General features: G+C 38.9%; 1 protein-coding gene and 1 long non-coding RNA gene across 4 annotated transcripts in view; one reads left to right on the forward strand and one right to left on the reverse strand.

The window, feature by feature from the left end:
• The window catches only part of LOC129447189 (protein unc-13 homolog B), a 28899-nt gene extending 19703 nt beyond the window's left edge, over positions 1 to 9196 (forward strand). The window contains exons 15-25 of the mRNA XM_055208832.2: positions 2648 to 2668; positions 2957 to 3045; positions 4070 to 4216; positions 4295 to 4418; positions 4593 to 4643; positions 4887 to 4964; positions 5056 to 5203; positions 6437 to 6493; positions 6800 to 6892; positions 6989 to 7148; positions 7836 to 9196. Coding sequence (XP_055064807.2) covers positions 2648 to 2668; positions 2957 to 3045; positions 4070 to 4216; positions 4295 to 4418; positions 4593 to 4643; positions 4887 to 4964; positions 5056 to 5203; positions 6437 to 6493; positions 6800 to 6892; positions 6989 to 7148; positions 7836 to 8121 — 1254 coding nt within the window. The 3' untranslated portion in view covers positions 8122 to 9196. The remainder of the gene's footprint in view (positions 1 to 2647; positions 2669 to 2956; positions 3046 to 4069; positions 4217 to 4294; positions 4419 to 4592; positions 4644 to 4886; positions 4965 to 5055; positions 5204 to 6436; positions 6494 to 6799; positions 6893 to 6988; positions 7149 to 7835) is intronic.
• The window catches only part of LOC141369042 (uncharacterized), a 109133-nt gene that overhangs the window by 85428 nt on the left and 10170 nt on the right, over positions 1 to 13535 (reverse strand). Inside the window, exon 4 of one of the 3 annotated variants that reach the window (XR_012372548.1) lies at positions 8002 to 8136. The exons of the other annotated variants lie outside the window; for them this stretch is intronic. This is a non-coding gene — a long non-coding RNA (uncharacterized lncRNA). Of the gene's footprint in view, positions 1 to 8001; positions 8137 to 13535 lie in introns of those variants that run through there. 3 annotated transcript variants of the gene reach the window in all.

Raw genomic sequence — 13535 nt, forward strand, 5'->3', positions numbered from 1 at the left:
AACCTCGTGATAGATCTGCCTGTAATTGATAAATGGAATTCCTACGGAATTCCCAATTTTTTAAAGCAGAATGTAGTATTGCTGTATGTTCAGTAGATGTAGTAATCCCTATTATTAGATGTAATTTGAAACTGAGCAATGTATTTCTTTATTTTATTAACTGAAGTTGGATGCAATAGTGGATACTGAGGAGGAACAGGTGGGTATGCAGAGATGTCATAACCCAAAATATAAGATCTGAATCTCATAGGATCACTTTTGGCATGGATACATAGCACGATAGTATTTTCAGATCTAAGAACATTGTGGATAGATTTTGTAAACAATTTGAACAATATCAATACTTTGCTACTTTGCACGCGCTGTAAGATATAAAAAAATATAGTTATAGTCCATTAGATCTATTTTTGTAAAGATAATGTTCCCATAATGCTTATAGGGTCAGGTGATTTGAGACTGTCTTTAGTTAAATCTGCTCGGAAAGTAAAAGAGATTGCTTTTAGTGTTGAGCTGTGTGTTTGTGTCTCATTGGTCCGTAACATTGGTTTCTACACATAAATGCTCAGATGATAATTTGTTATTATATCAGTGGTTCCCAACCTTTTTCCTTTGGGCAATATCCTGCATCTTTATTTGAACTGGAAGCATATCAGATACTTAGGACCCCAGGTTGGGAACCAATGCTTTATATGAATTTAACTTAATATGTAAGCATGTACTTTATTTGTATACCTCTCTAAAATAGACTCACAAAATGTCTATATTACAACATTTCAACCAAATTTATTGTACCTGATAGGAAAACCAACTTTAAAAATGTGTTTTAATACTGACATCTGCTGGCCAGATATTACAACAGCTCATAATATGATCACTGGTTACCAAGATTTACAATGATAGTTTTATATGGACACACTACATGTCCCATATGGCCAAACATATATTTATAAACATATTTTAAATTATATTTTAAAATATAAAAAAGGTTATTTTTAACTTTATAAAATTAACTTTTATTTAGCATATATTTAAAATATATTTTGGCAAAGAATACATTTCTTGCCATATGGATTGCAGGGCTCAACATAAAGGACTGCCTGGGGCAAGCGTGAGAGAGGTTTGGGCCAGTAAAAAGTATTGTCACTTGCCCGATCGGGCCAGTGCTTAACCCTCAGTCACTTAAATATATTTTCATCAATGAATATTATTTAACATCTCGTTAGCAGACATTTACTTGGGTAAAACACGACGAAAGAAACAATGCAATTTTTTGCACAATTTGCTGTCAGTTTACAGGTAAAGCAGAAAAGTTGGGAGCCTTTTTTCTTTGGAACATGTCGGTTGAAAATACAGTTATATTTAACTTTTGAATTATTATTTTTAAATATGTGACACTGACATTTTTTTATTGGGGCCAGTGAAAATTTTGGCAGGGCAAGTGAAAACTTGAACCATTGGCCCAACCTGGCCAGTATAAACATTTTTTTTGTGTTGAGCCCTCGATTGTAAAATTAGAAATGTTTTTGCTTGCCCTTGAAACATGAAATTTTAATTTTCAAATTAAAAAATATATTTAATTAGGCTTTACTTTCTACAAAATGTATTTAGCATTTATTTGAAACATATTTTTGGACAGAGAAATGTATTTATTTTTGCTGTATGGGGTAGCTTAAAGATGCCCTCAAATGATCTGGCTTCTGTCTCCTTCATTCAGCTGGATGAAAGTGAGGAAGAGTATGATGAAAAGTTACATGAGGTTTGTTATGGGGAGTGGGGTTTGTTGGGGGCCCTTCTGTGTGCTGGATCCGTAGTTTCATTCATTATAACCCCAAAAATCTCCCAGGAACCCACTGTCCCAGTGTCGGCAGTCTTTCATCTGTAATAATCAGCTGTGTTTGAACGTCCCACACCCTGAAACATATTGTATGGGCTAGGAGAATCTTACTCGCTCATACCATGCACAAATCTCCAGAAGAACCCTCAACGTCACTGTACAGACCTAATATATTTTGGTGACTATAACACCAAGCTTTATATTCCTGTGAGTTTGTGCAGTTTGGTCTTGAACATTTCAACTGTTAATGTGCTAAACTAAACAAATCATGAATTTGCCGCTTAACAAACAAAATGTACAGTAATGGACTTCACATACAGTTTTAAAAAGTATAGATGACGCTAGGAAAGTACCAAAAAACCTCAGTACCATAACCAGAAGACAAAATATGCTGTAGTGCACCCTTAATAGACAAATTTTGACATGTATGTGTTTCATAGTGTGGACATAAAATAAACAGTGTTTAAAAATGATACAAAAGCGATCCTGGTACCCCTTAAAAATGTCCAATATGAACCACTTAGGTACAGATATGCAAATATTTGGTACCAATATGTACCTAATATTCAGATAATAATAATAAGGTACCGTTTGCGGTAATAATAGGTACATATATGTACTTTTTGAAAGGGTACTGCTTGCCCCAGTGACGGCTTTTGTATCTTTATTTTTGTTTAATGTAGTGTACCTGGCTAATCTGTCATCCTTTCCCCCTATTATTTGTGCTGATGAATTTTGAGATAATTTCTGGGCTAAGATTTGTGATATTGTTTGACTGAAAGTTAAACGTGTGCCTTTGCTTGCTCCCTGAAGGTGGCGGTCAGCAGTACACAGGTGGGTTACCTCTGAGCAGGTGTCCAGTCAATAATGTGGTTTTAAAAAAAGCAGATACACTTTCACAAACAAGGGCTTCAGTGTGTTCTCATTTCATCTGCTCCTTTCTTTCACCAAGACTGCAAATTTACTCCGTGCTTTTTACCTTCACTGTGCACCATAGTATTTTTTCTTCCCGTAGGCCATCAAGTGAAATAATTTGTACATTGGGTGAAATGGTGGTTTGTGCTTTTCTTCACTTGCATTGAATTAAACTGAGTTGTTTTTCTTTGTGTGTTGTTCATGCAGCTGGACACAGAAGCTAGTGACATCCTGAATGATCTGCAGGTTAAACTCAACAATGTTCTGGATGAGCTGAGCAGCACCTTTGGAAACACGTCAGTGATTATTTTATATACAAATTTATTAATTTTAAATCAATTTTTATTGATTGAATATATAAATGATGTCAATGGGTGATTCTCACGAAAGCTTGGTTTTAAAAATGTCAAGCATGAAAATGTAAAAATTGCTTAAATTTACTTTTTTTCCCACCAGACATTGAAAAACAAAGTCTGGAGCAAATGGGAACATTAATTTAAAAACTTTTACTTATCATTTAACACTTTTTGTAACATAATTTAAAAAATTAGTCCTAAAAAATCTCATTACCGCAACAGTCAGAAAACATCAACACTGACATATTTTCAAAATGACATGACAAACCTGAAAGAACATAATTTGGAGATTCTGCACATGCATTTAAAATCAAAGTATTATGCTTCTATTAATTAAATTAACATTTAATAAGCATCTGTTGCGGTAATGATAATCAAAATGTCGTGTAAGCATTCTGACAAGACAATATTTCAAATTAACTGTAAAAAAATGATCTTACCTGGTAGCCATCTTGAAGTAACTGGTCCATGTGCTTGGTCACTCAAAATCAAACTTTATTAAAATTCTGTATGTGTGCTTAAACTGTTCTCAAAAAGTGTTGCGGAGGATGAGAACATCAGGCATGGACACATCATTTTCCTAATTTTTCTTCATTATTATTATACATGAATATTCAGTAAATATTTTTTCTGTCATCTAAAGTAGTCTAGCAAAACATCCATTTATTTTTTTTCTTAATATTTTTGTGTTAATTTGATTAAATTACAACATAACGCATGTTCAAACACAGCCGGACACATTGCGGTGATGAGAATTTCAGCAGAAAATGAGATAAAATTTACAATTATAAATTCTTATGTTGAAATCACACATTGTGCAAGGTAGAACACAGTATTGTGTTAATTCTGATGCTTTTTAATGTTACTTTATTACACATTTTAAAGCTAAAATCATTAGTGCCGTGGTGTTTCAATGGTTTCGTGAGAATCACCCTAATTGTGATCCTCTGATTTTCATCTGTAGGTTTCAGAGTCGTATTGATGACTGTATGAGGCAGATGGCCAGTTTGCTGTATCAAATCAAGGGTCCTGTTAATGCTAACAGTCGTAATCAGGTGGAGGTTGATTCTGATAACATGCTGCGACCGCTCATGGACTTCTTAGATGCAAAGTGAGTAAAACTAACTTCAGTTATAGTAAAACTGTTATCATCTGAAGCATTTGCTGATCTGTGTGCATGTGTGTGCAGTCTGATGCTATTTGCGTCAGTATGTGAGAAAACCGTCCTGAAGAGAGTCCTGAAAGAGCTGTGGAGGATCGTGATGGACAGCCTCGAGAAAAACATCATCCTTCCTCAAAGCAACGACTCATCTGTAAGACTGACAGCACTTCTGATATATCTGCTTAAAGTGACAATACAGTTAACTACTTTGTAGTCCTATTTTGTAGTCCTTTTAAACGCCTTGCTTAAGAAACAGTCAGACTTGTGTCTCGTAAAGTTTCCCCACCCACTCCAGTGCTCTAATGTTTTGCTGTCCTCCTGACAGGGAATGTTTTTCTCAGCGGCTAAAGAACTGGGTCAACTCTCTAAACTCAAGGTACAGAACAGCCACAGGCATATTTATTTAATTTGACTGCGATCTCTTTGACTTATCTCAGAGACTAACAGGAGAATATTGATGGTATATGTTTTAAAATGTGTCTACATGTTCCTGATCAACTGTGTAGTGTGGGCCTGCTTCAATATGTAAATTATAAACGTAGACCATTTTAATATATGCATTTAATTCACAGTTTTGAATGTTAACACATGTTGAATGTTATTTGGCTCTGATCTGCAGGATCACATGTCTGGTGATGCTAAAAGTCTGTCGCCTAAACAGTGTGCAGTTATGGATGTGGCCTTAGATACCATAAAGGTATAATATATCTTACAGTGTGTGTATAATCAGCAGTCTGGTTTATCAAACAAGTCGTAATTATTATTTGTGTGTTCCTCTACATCTTCAGCAATACTTTCATGCTGGTGGAAATGGTTTGAAAAAGGCCTTCTTGGAGAAAAGCCCAGAACTTTCCTCGCTGCGACACGCACTGTCCCTTTACACCCAGACCACAGACACACTCATCAAAACATTTGTTACTACTCAGCATGCACAAGGTAATGGCACACCAACACATAGATGCTTATAGAGACAGAGAGACATAGAGAAACAGACATACAGACATGGAGACAGAGACATAAAGAGACGCGCAGTAAGGGGCACACGGAATGAGAGGCACGCACAGTGCATAAAGACCTGCAGGGAGAGGTACGCAAAGTGAGAGGTATGGGCAGTAAGAGGTACACGCAGTGCATAAAGGCGTGCAGTGAGAGGGGCACGCAGTGTAAGGTACACGCAGTGCATAAAGACGTGTGCGAGAGTGCAGTGAGGGTAGACACGCAGTGCATAAAGACATGCAAAGATGCACAGTGAGAGGGTAGTGTAGTAAGGGGGTTGCGAAGTGAGAGGTACGTACAGTGCGTAAAGCTGTGCAGAGGCGCGCAGTGAGCGAGCCGAGCAGGGCGAGCAGGGGCGCGCAGTGAGCGAGCCGAGCAGGGGTGGCAGTGAGCGAGCCGAGCAGGGGCGCGCAGTGAGCGAGCCGAGCAGGGGCGCGCAGTGAACGAGCCGAGCAGGGGCGCGCAGTGAGCGAGCCGAGCAGGGGCGCGCAGTGAGCGAGCCGAGCAGGGGCGCGCAGTGAGCGAGCCGAGCAGGGGCGCGCAGTGAGCGAGCCGAGCAGGGGCGCGCAGTGAGCGAGCCGAGCAGGGGCGCGCAGTGAGCGAGCCGAGCAGGGGCGCGCAGTGAGCGAGCCGAGCAGGGGCGCGCAGTGAGCGAGCCGAGCAGGGGCGCGCAGTGAGCCAGCCGAGCAGGGGCGCGCAGTGAGCCAGCCGAGCAGAGGCGCGCAGTGAGCGAGGCGCGCATTGAGCTAGGCACGCAGTGTCATGCATCACTGCATAAAGACAGACGCGCAATGTGAGGTACGCGCAGTACTTAAAGACATGCAGAGACGCGCAGTGGCAGAGACGCACAGAGACACAGAGAATACAATGAGAATACAGAGACAGTAATACAATGTCTATGTTCAGTAATTTAATCTGTTTTTCTTCAAAACTGTTTTATATTCCTCACATTACCTGCATTACACCATCAGGTGTCAGTATTGAGCAATATAATAATACACAAGACTCTTTTTGTGGACTGTTCTCTCTCTCTTCTAAGCTTTCCCTCTTCTTTCCTGCTGATTTCAAAGCTGCTCTTTGTGTTTTCTCTTGTAAGTTTCTGTGCTGCTGTTCTTGTCATTAACCGCTTTCACTCTCTTTCACTGCTTTCTCTGCCCTCTGTCTTTGCCTCAGTGCATAATGGGATGGGTATGAGGATAACAGCTAATGAAAAAATACAACCGACCAGGGGTAGGTCACTACAGACGCCCAGACTCAAATACTGTTCCCTCCCTCCCACCAATATTTATGCAGATCACTGCACCTGATTTGTTTTAGCTTTGCTTGCTTTTTTGTATGTTTTTTTTTTTTTTTAATAGGGTAAATCTCACTAATCCTGTGCATTAGCATATGTATTACATGTTCTTACATGTATCTTAATGTTGTGGTTTTGTGTTTCTTTGTTTAATATTAGGGATTTGCCCTATAAGCTTTCACAGATCTATGTTTTAGTGTTTGGTTTTAAAAGCCTCTTTCTCTCCGTCTCTGTGTCTACAGGTTCTGCGGTTGATAAACCCATTGGAGAAGTTTCCATACAGATTGACCTCTTCACTCACCCAGGCACTGGAGAGCACAAGGTTACAGTAAAAAGTATGTCATGTATAACTGGGCTTTATTTACTGCGAGTCAGTAATCTGTCCCACAAGCACTTCTCCTGATAGTTTCATTACATTTCTCTTTAACTAGTTGTGGCGGCAAATGATCTGAAGTGGCAGACATCTGGAATGTTCAGGCCATTTGTGGACGCCACCATGATCGGCCCTCATCTCAGCGACAAGAAACGCAAGTTCACCACAAAATCGAAGAACAACAGCTGGGCGCCCAAATTTAACGAGACCTTTCACTTGTGAGTGCGAAAAAAAGCCGTACAGAAATAATCATAATGAAGATATGAATAACATGAAATGTGAGAGATAGATATGGAAGACTAAAGACAACATCATTTGTCATGATGGTTTTAGACGTTAGAGGCTGTTTGTTGTTTAAGAGTAGCTTAATGCGACAGCTGAAACCCATGTCTTGCATACGTCTGTGCGTAGTGGTTCTTGAAGCACGGACTCTAGCTGCAGTCCACTCTTTGTGAATCTCCCCCACATTTTTAAATGGGTTTTGTTTGACAATCCTCTCCAGGGTGTTATCACTATTGCTTGTAGACTTTTTTCTACCACATCTTTTCCTTCCCTTTGCCTCTCTGTTAATGTGCTTGGACACAGAGCTCTATGATAGTACCTAAGAGGTGCACAACGGTGCAATATGTATGTAGACATATGTATGTGTATATACTCACACACACAGCACCACCATGCACCTCTTAGGCACTATTACAGGTACAAAGGTGTGCTTTATTAAAAGGATACAGCCCTTGTGACAGCTAGGGACCACTTTTTTGATAAGAATGGCACAGGTTAATAGCCGTTATTACATATTAAAGTTGTTTAGTATCATTTCAAATATTGTTTTAAAGGAATGCATTTCCCTTCTCCCAACAGACAATTTTTAAGAGTCCAAGTTGAAATTCTCTCTCTCTTTACAGTATTCTTGGGAATGAGGATAGCCCAGAGTGTTATGAGCTTCAGGTCTGCGTGAAGGACTACTGCTTCGGCCGTGCGGACCGTGTGGTCGGCGTCGCCGTCGTACAGCTGCGTGACGTCGCCCCAAAGGGCAGCTGTGCCTGCTGGTGTCCTCTGGGTCCACGGATACACATAGATGACACCGGCCTCACCATCATGCGTATCCTCTCTCAGCGCTCAGGTGACGAGGTGGCAAAAGAGTTCGTGAAACTCAAGTCTGAGACCCGCTCGGCTGAGGAGGGGAGGTGAGAACGACCATCGACGCTGAAAGAATGATTAAATAGACATGAAATTGACGTAAAAGGCAGGATGCCAACTCGTTACCATGTCTACACTTTTGGTGGCCACTGACGTCCCATAAAGGTTTCCAATGGGATGAAATATTTGAATGTTGCTGTTTCCACAACTGTTGTCTTTTATCCCTAATACCTTAGGTAGAAACCTTATTCTGTTTATTTGTTCATCACTATAAAGTGTGAAGCACATGCACAAGACGACTTTATGGTAGACACTATATTTATTTAGATGCGAATAAAAGCATTTCAGTAGGCTGTATCACAAGTCACATGTGCATCAAGTCACATGTAATTTTTACATTTAACACTGTGTCAAACTTTACTGAGATCATTTGCAAACTTTGAATTTGTGATTTGATCTCCAACCAGTAAAGTAGGTGGCGCTGTGTGTGGCGGTTTTTAGTTGGCTAGCATCTGTCGTAAAGATTCCTCTTACGTGTGTGCACTTTTTCTTCGCCTTATTCAATTGATGCGGTGAACGTGTCAAGTTTAGGAGAAATGTAATTGTTATAAGACAGAGCTAGGGCTCATATATCATACACTTGGTGTTGTGGAGTGACTCTTTGCACGAATGCAAGCAATCCTGAAGAGCAAGTGACCGTACGTTCATACTTCACCTGGTCACAAGTCCGTCAGTGCCTTTCTGGCTTTCCACCTAGATCTCGGTTTGCTGCTGGTTAGGGTCACCGTTCATTACAAATGTGGGTCATTACTTTTTTCATTATTTGGCCAGCAGGTGGCGTTAACTTCCTCAAGCTCACATATGCACCTGTCTACTTTTTCAAGTGCAACATTATCAGACAGTATTAAAGCTTATATTTTCTTGATTTAGCTATGTGATATTGTATAAATGTGCTTAATATATTTTTAATGTGTGTAATATTTGTCTGTACGTTATTTAATCACTGGAAGGGCTGGTAAATCCGTTTTAGAGGGAAAGATAATAATTGATCATTTAAAATTTAAAGTGACTAAATGTATTTCATTTCGAAGAGGCCTTGTTTTATTTGTTCGGTTATTTTCTTTTTTCCTTTTAAGACAATTTAGTGATTTACCCTGTGAAGTTATTTTATTCATTTTACTGTGAGAGGGGTTTAACTGTTCCTCTTCGACTGATTTATTGTCGTCTTTAGGAATTTTGTACTGTGTTTTTCATAAATCTGTGATATTATGAGGGGAAATTTGTTTCTTTTTTTGTAGTTGTGCAAAAAGTCTCCCCTTGTACAATCCAGATTTGAGTGTATAATATTATTGTATATTGTATTTTTAACAGAAAACACTGCCAATATTAAAAATATGTATGTTGATATTGCCAATCATTTTAGTGTATGTGGAACCTGTTATAATTTCGTCTACTTTTCATACTTGTCACTTTCTTTTAATGTAACTGTACTGTTGTTTTAGACCAGAAGTGTATTTGTAGGAGGGAACTATCACTCTTTGTAATATACTGTACATGTTCCTTGTGCCAACTTGTGGAAGTTCTCACTTTTTTTTTTAACTAAGTAAACCAATGTTAATAATAATCACAGATCTGACATGTACAGGCTTTACATTATACGATTTACACTCACAATTTTGAAGTTTTATTGATATTGTATACAGTTACTGACAAGGAAAAATTTGTTATTTAAATGTTTGTGTGTGCGCAATCCAACAAATGAATTTATACATAAAGTATCTTAAAAAAAATATTTTGAGTTGCCTTGGTTTGAGTTTTGTAAAGGTTAAAAAAAATCACAGTTAAGTTCAAATTCAAGGACCTTCAAGGACAAACACAATTATGCAAAATAACATTTTGGTATGAATCAACATTCGAATACAGAAGATATAAACATTTAAAGTGAACAGTTTAGCACGTGTGCTTGAAAAGTCTAGAAGTTTTATGATATTATCCTACACTACACAGGGAATAATATGGATTTTTTTCAGAAAACTTGTTGCATAAAATAGATTCACGCACTTTTAATGACCTGTATCTATGTATGTATATTTTCAAAAACTTCCCAGGGCCTTGAATCCCCCCCCCCCACAGATTCACAAACTTTCAAGGACCTGTGGGAACCCTGTTTGAAGCGAATTAATTTGATGACCATATAATACGGGCCAAGAGCATTCGGTTAAAGGTCCAGTGTGGGTTTTTTAGCGGCATCTAGCAGCGAGATTGTAAACAACAGAAGCTACGGTAGCCACCACAGGACAAACATGTCGTCATCTGAGACAACATAGGGACAAAACGCACTCTGTAGAGCAGTTTGTCCGGTAAGGGCTACTGTAGAAACATGTAAGGAGACCTGTGGTGTAGAGGTCTACACGGAAGACCCGAGACCCGAAGACCCGGGACCCGACCCGGGACCCGTACGGGTTCGGGTCTATATTTTAAATGATCAGCCGGGTCCGGGTCGGGTCTCAATCTATTACTTCGGGTCCGGGTCTGTTTAACATTGTGGGTAATACCCGAGGTCGATCGGACTCGGAGAACACACACTCACATTTAAATAAAATATTTATCCAGCAACAAAAACTTAGATGAACTGTCGCATACATTTTTTCTATGACGCTAAAGTTGCGTTAAAAAGTTTATATTTGGTTGCTCCAACCAGGCAGCTAACGCGCATGCGCTCTTGTAATGTTTCTCTGGCTACCAGTCAGGAGCTTCTGCAGTGAGACGCAATGACTTTACCTTTGACAATTGGCTATTTTATTTAGAAGGCGGGACCTATTCCACCGTACCGCGCATTTTGCACTGACGTGACTTTTTATAATAATATTATAAATTGACCGTCTTGCTGTTATATTTAAAGTTTTCGCGACTCTGCTCAAAGAGCACAGAGATGATAGCAAAGTAAAGCTAACGAAAGCAGCTATGACACCGAACGAGCATTCGTTATTATAATCCAAATGGGCAAACATTATTAAGCAAGTTGACCCGATACACAACAAAGTGGACTTTTAAAGCTGGAATAAGCATTAAACATTTCAATCGTCAAGAGAGGAATAACATGGATGGAACTTTCTTGGAAATAAGGATTGTGCATCACACACAGTCAGGTATAAGGAGGGAGAAGACTAACTTCTAACGTTATGGGTAAGACAAAAAGTTTAATTTTCGCTACTTGTTTATTGACTTATTAATAACATTTAGATAAAGAATATTTGCCGGTCGGGTCTGTTTCTTCCCGGACGGGTTCGGGTCCAGCTTTTAAATAATAGACGGGTCCGCGTCGGATCCGGGTCCAGCTTTTAAATAATAGACGGGTCCAGGTCGGTTCCGGGTCCAGCTTTCAAAACAACAGACGGGTCCGGGTCGGTTCAGTGTAGCATATTTACGGGTCTGATCTGGTTCGGGTAGGAATTTTTGGACCCGTGTAGACCTCTACTGTGGTGTATGTATTTAAAAACTGCTTATTCTTAGATAATAAAAACAATATTTATACAGCACTGACAATATAGTTATGCATGTTATATCTGTCAGAAAATATTCTCCAAATATATAAACACTGGAGCTGTCAAAAAATTTTATCATGATTAATCGCAGACAAAATAAAAGTTTGTGTTTACGTAATATATTTGTGTGTAATTATTATGTGTGTATATATATAAATACTTATTTATAAATATATAAAAGTATTTTTTTTATTTATAATTTCAAATATATCAAAATCTAAATAAATATAAATATATACATACATGTAAATATTTCTTAAGTACATACGTGCATGTGTGTGTATTTATACAAAATAAATACACACTCTGCACACACACACACATGTATTATGCAAAAACAAACTTTTATTTTGTATGCAATTAATCGTGATTAATCTTTTGACAGCTCTAATGTTTATATATTTGAAGAACATTTTCTGACAGATATAACATGCATAACTATATTATCAGTGCTGTATAAAGTCCTTACAATATAAACTGTAGTGTTTTTATTACCCAAGAATGAGCTGTAATCTTCTGACAGCCCTAATAAACATACAATATATCAAATGAAAAACAGACCCTATGCTTTAAAAAAAAAGGGTTCATCTATATTATTTATCACCTCTCAAATATGGGTAGGTTTCTTCAAAAATACCAAATTTTAAGAAAAAGCTGAGATAATTGCATTTTTTTTTTTACTGTTTTTGGATCAGTGGCTGCTTCAGTGTTTTATCAGTTGGGTAAGAGCGCAACCTAGTGGGTAATTTCAGAAATATGGATTGCTGTGAAAACTCATCATTGGTAGGAAAGCGCCTTCTCTTAAAGGGTACCTATGGTCCGATTCACGATTTTACATTTCCTTTGTGGTTTGTACCTTTAGCACATTGTTAACATGTACTAATACACACTCTCCTTAGCCTGGGTGCCAGCCGATCTTAGCCCCGCCCACAAGAATGTGAAGACGGGAAGATCGGTCTGGCGTTTCTCCGTTGAGGAGCTACTATGCTCAGACAAAAGCTGGTCGAACCAATCAAATTGTCAGGGCGGGCTTTATACGATGATGGACAGATAATCAACAGTAACGTAATGAACCACGTCACCAAAGAGCGCGTGTGTTGAATGGCTGCCGCTGTAGAGTTCAGATGTTTGGATTCTGACATTGAGTCTGTTCTAAAAGATATCGACAGAGCATTGATTTTAAAAGAGGAACAGAGAAACGCGAGCAGGGCATTTGTTGATGTTTTTGCCGTCCTTCCTATTCGGCAAAAGTTGGTCGCAACTGAAATGGCTAACGTTATCACGGCGATGCAACTCTGCGTGCACGACGAGATGGATATAATTAGCGGTCGTTGCCAGCTTCTTTTCGGAAGCCCGGAATCGTGGTTGCTGAATAATTGGAGGGACATGCTAGGCTCCAATATTTTCAAGCCAACGTAATGGGTATTGTCGTGGATGAAGTTCACCTAACGTACAAATGGTAAGAGATAGTCTTACTCTATGACTTAGTAAATACTTCATGTTGTGATAAACGAAATGTTGTAAACATAATAGGTGTTGATGTTCATTCGCTAACTCAGTATAATCACAATGTTAGTGTCATTGTAGCGAAGTAACTAGCAGTTCGGTCAGGCTGTAAAAGACGTAACGTACGTCACACACTCCGTTGCTCTGATTGGTCGTAGGTCTATCCAATTGAGTGCAGAGGCATTTTTCGGTTGAGACACGCTTCATAATTATAGCTCAATGGAGCGGTATCAGACTCAAATTCTGACTAGAATTGAGTATGACAACGTCAGGCTACACTCTCCTGTTAGCAACCGAATCTTTCAAACATGGTAAGGAACGTCGCATTTCCGGCTGACGTCAGAGGTATTCAGACCACAACGTACAGATTAGTTGGCCAATCAGGGACGCAGAGCTTTTTAAATCTGTGCGTTT

The sequence above is a fragment of the Misgurnus anguillicaudatus genome, chromosome 12, assembly GCF_027580225.2.
Source record: "Misgurnus anguillicaudatus chromosome 12, ASM2758022v2, whole genome shotgun sequence".
NCBI lineage: Eukaryota > Metazoa > Chordata > Actinopteri > Cypriniformes > Cobitidae > Misgurnus > Misgurnus anguillicaudatus.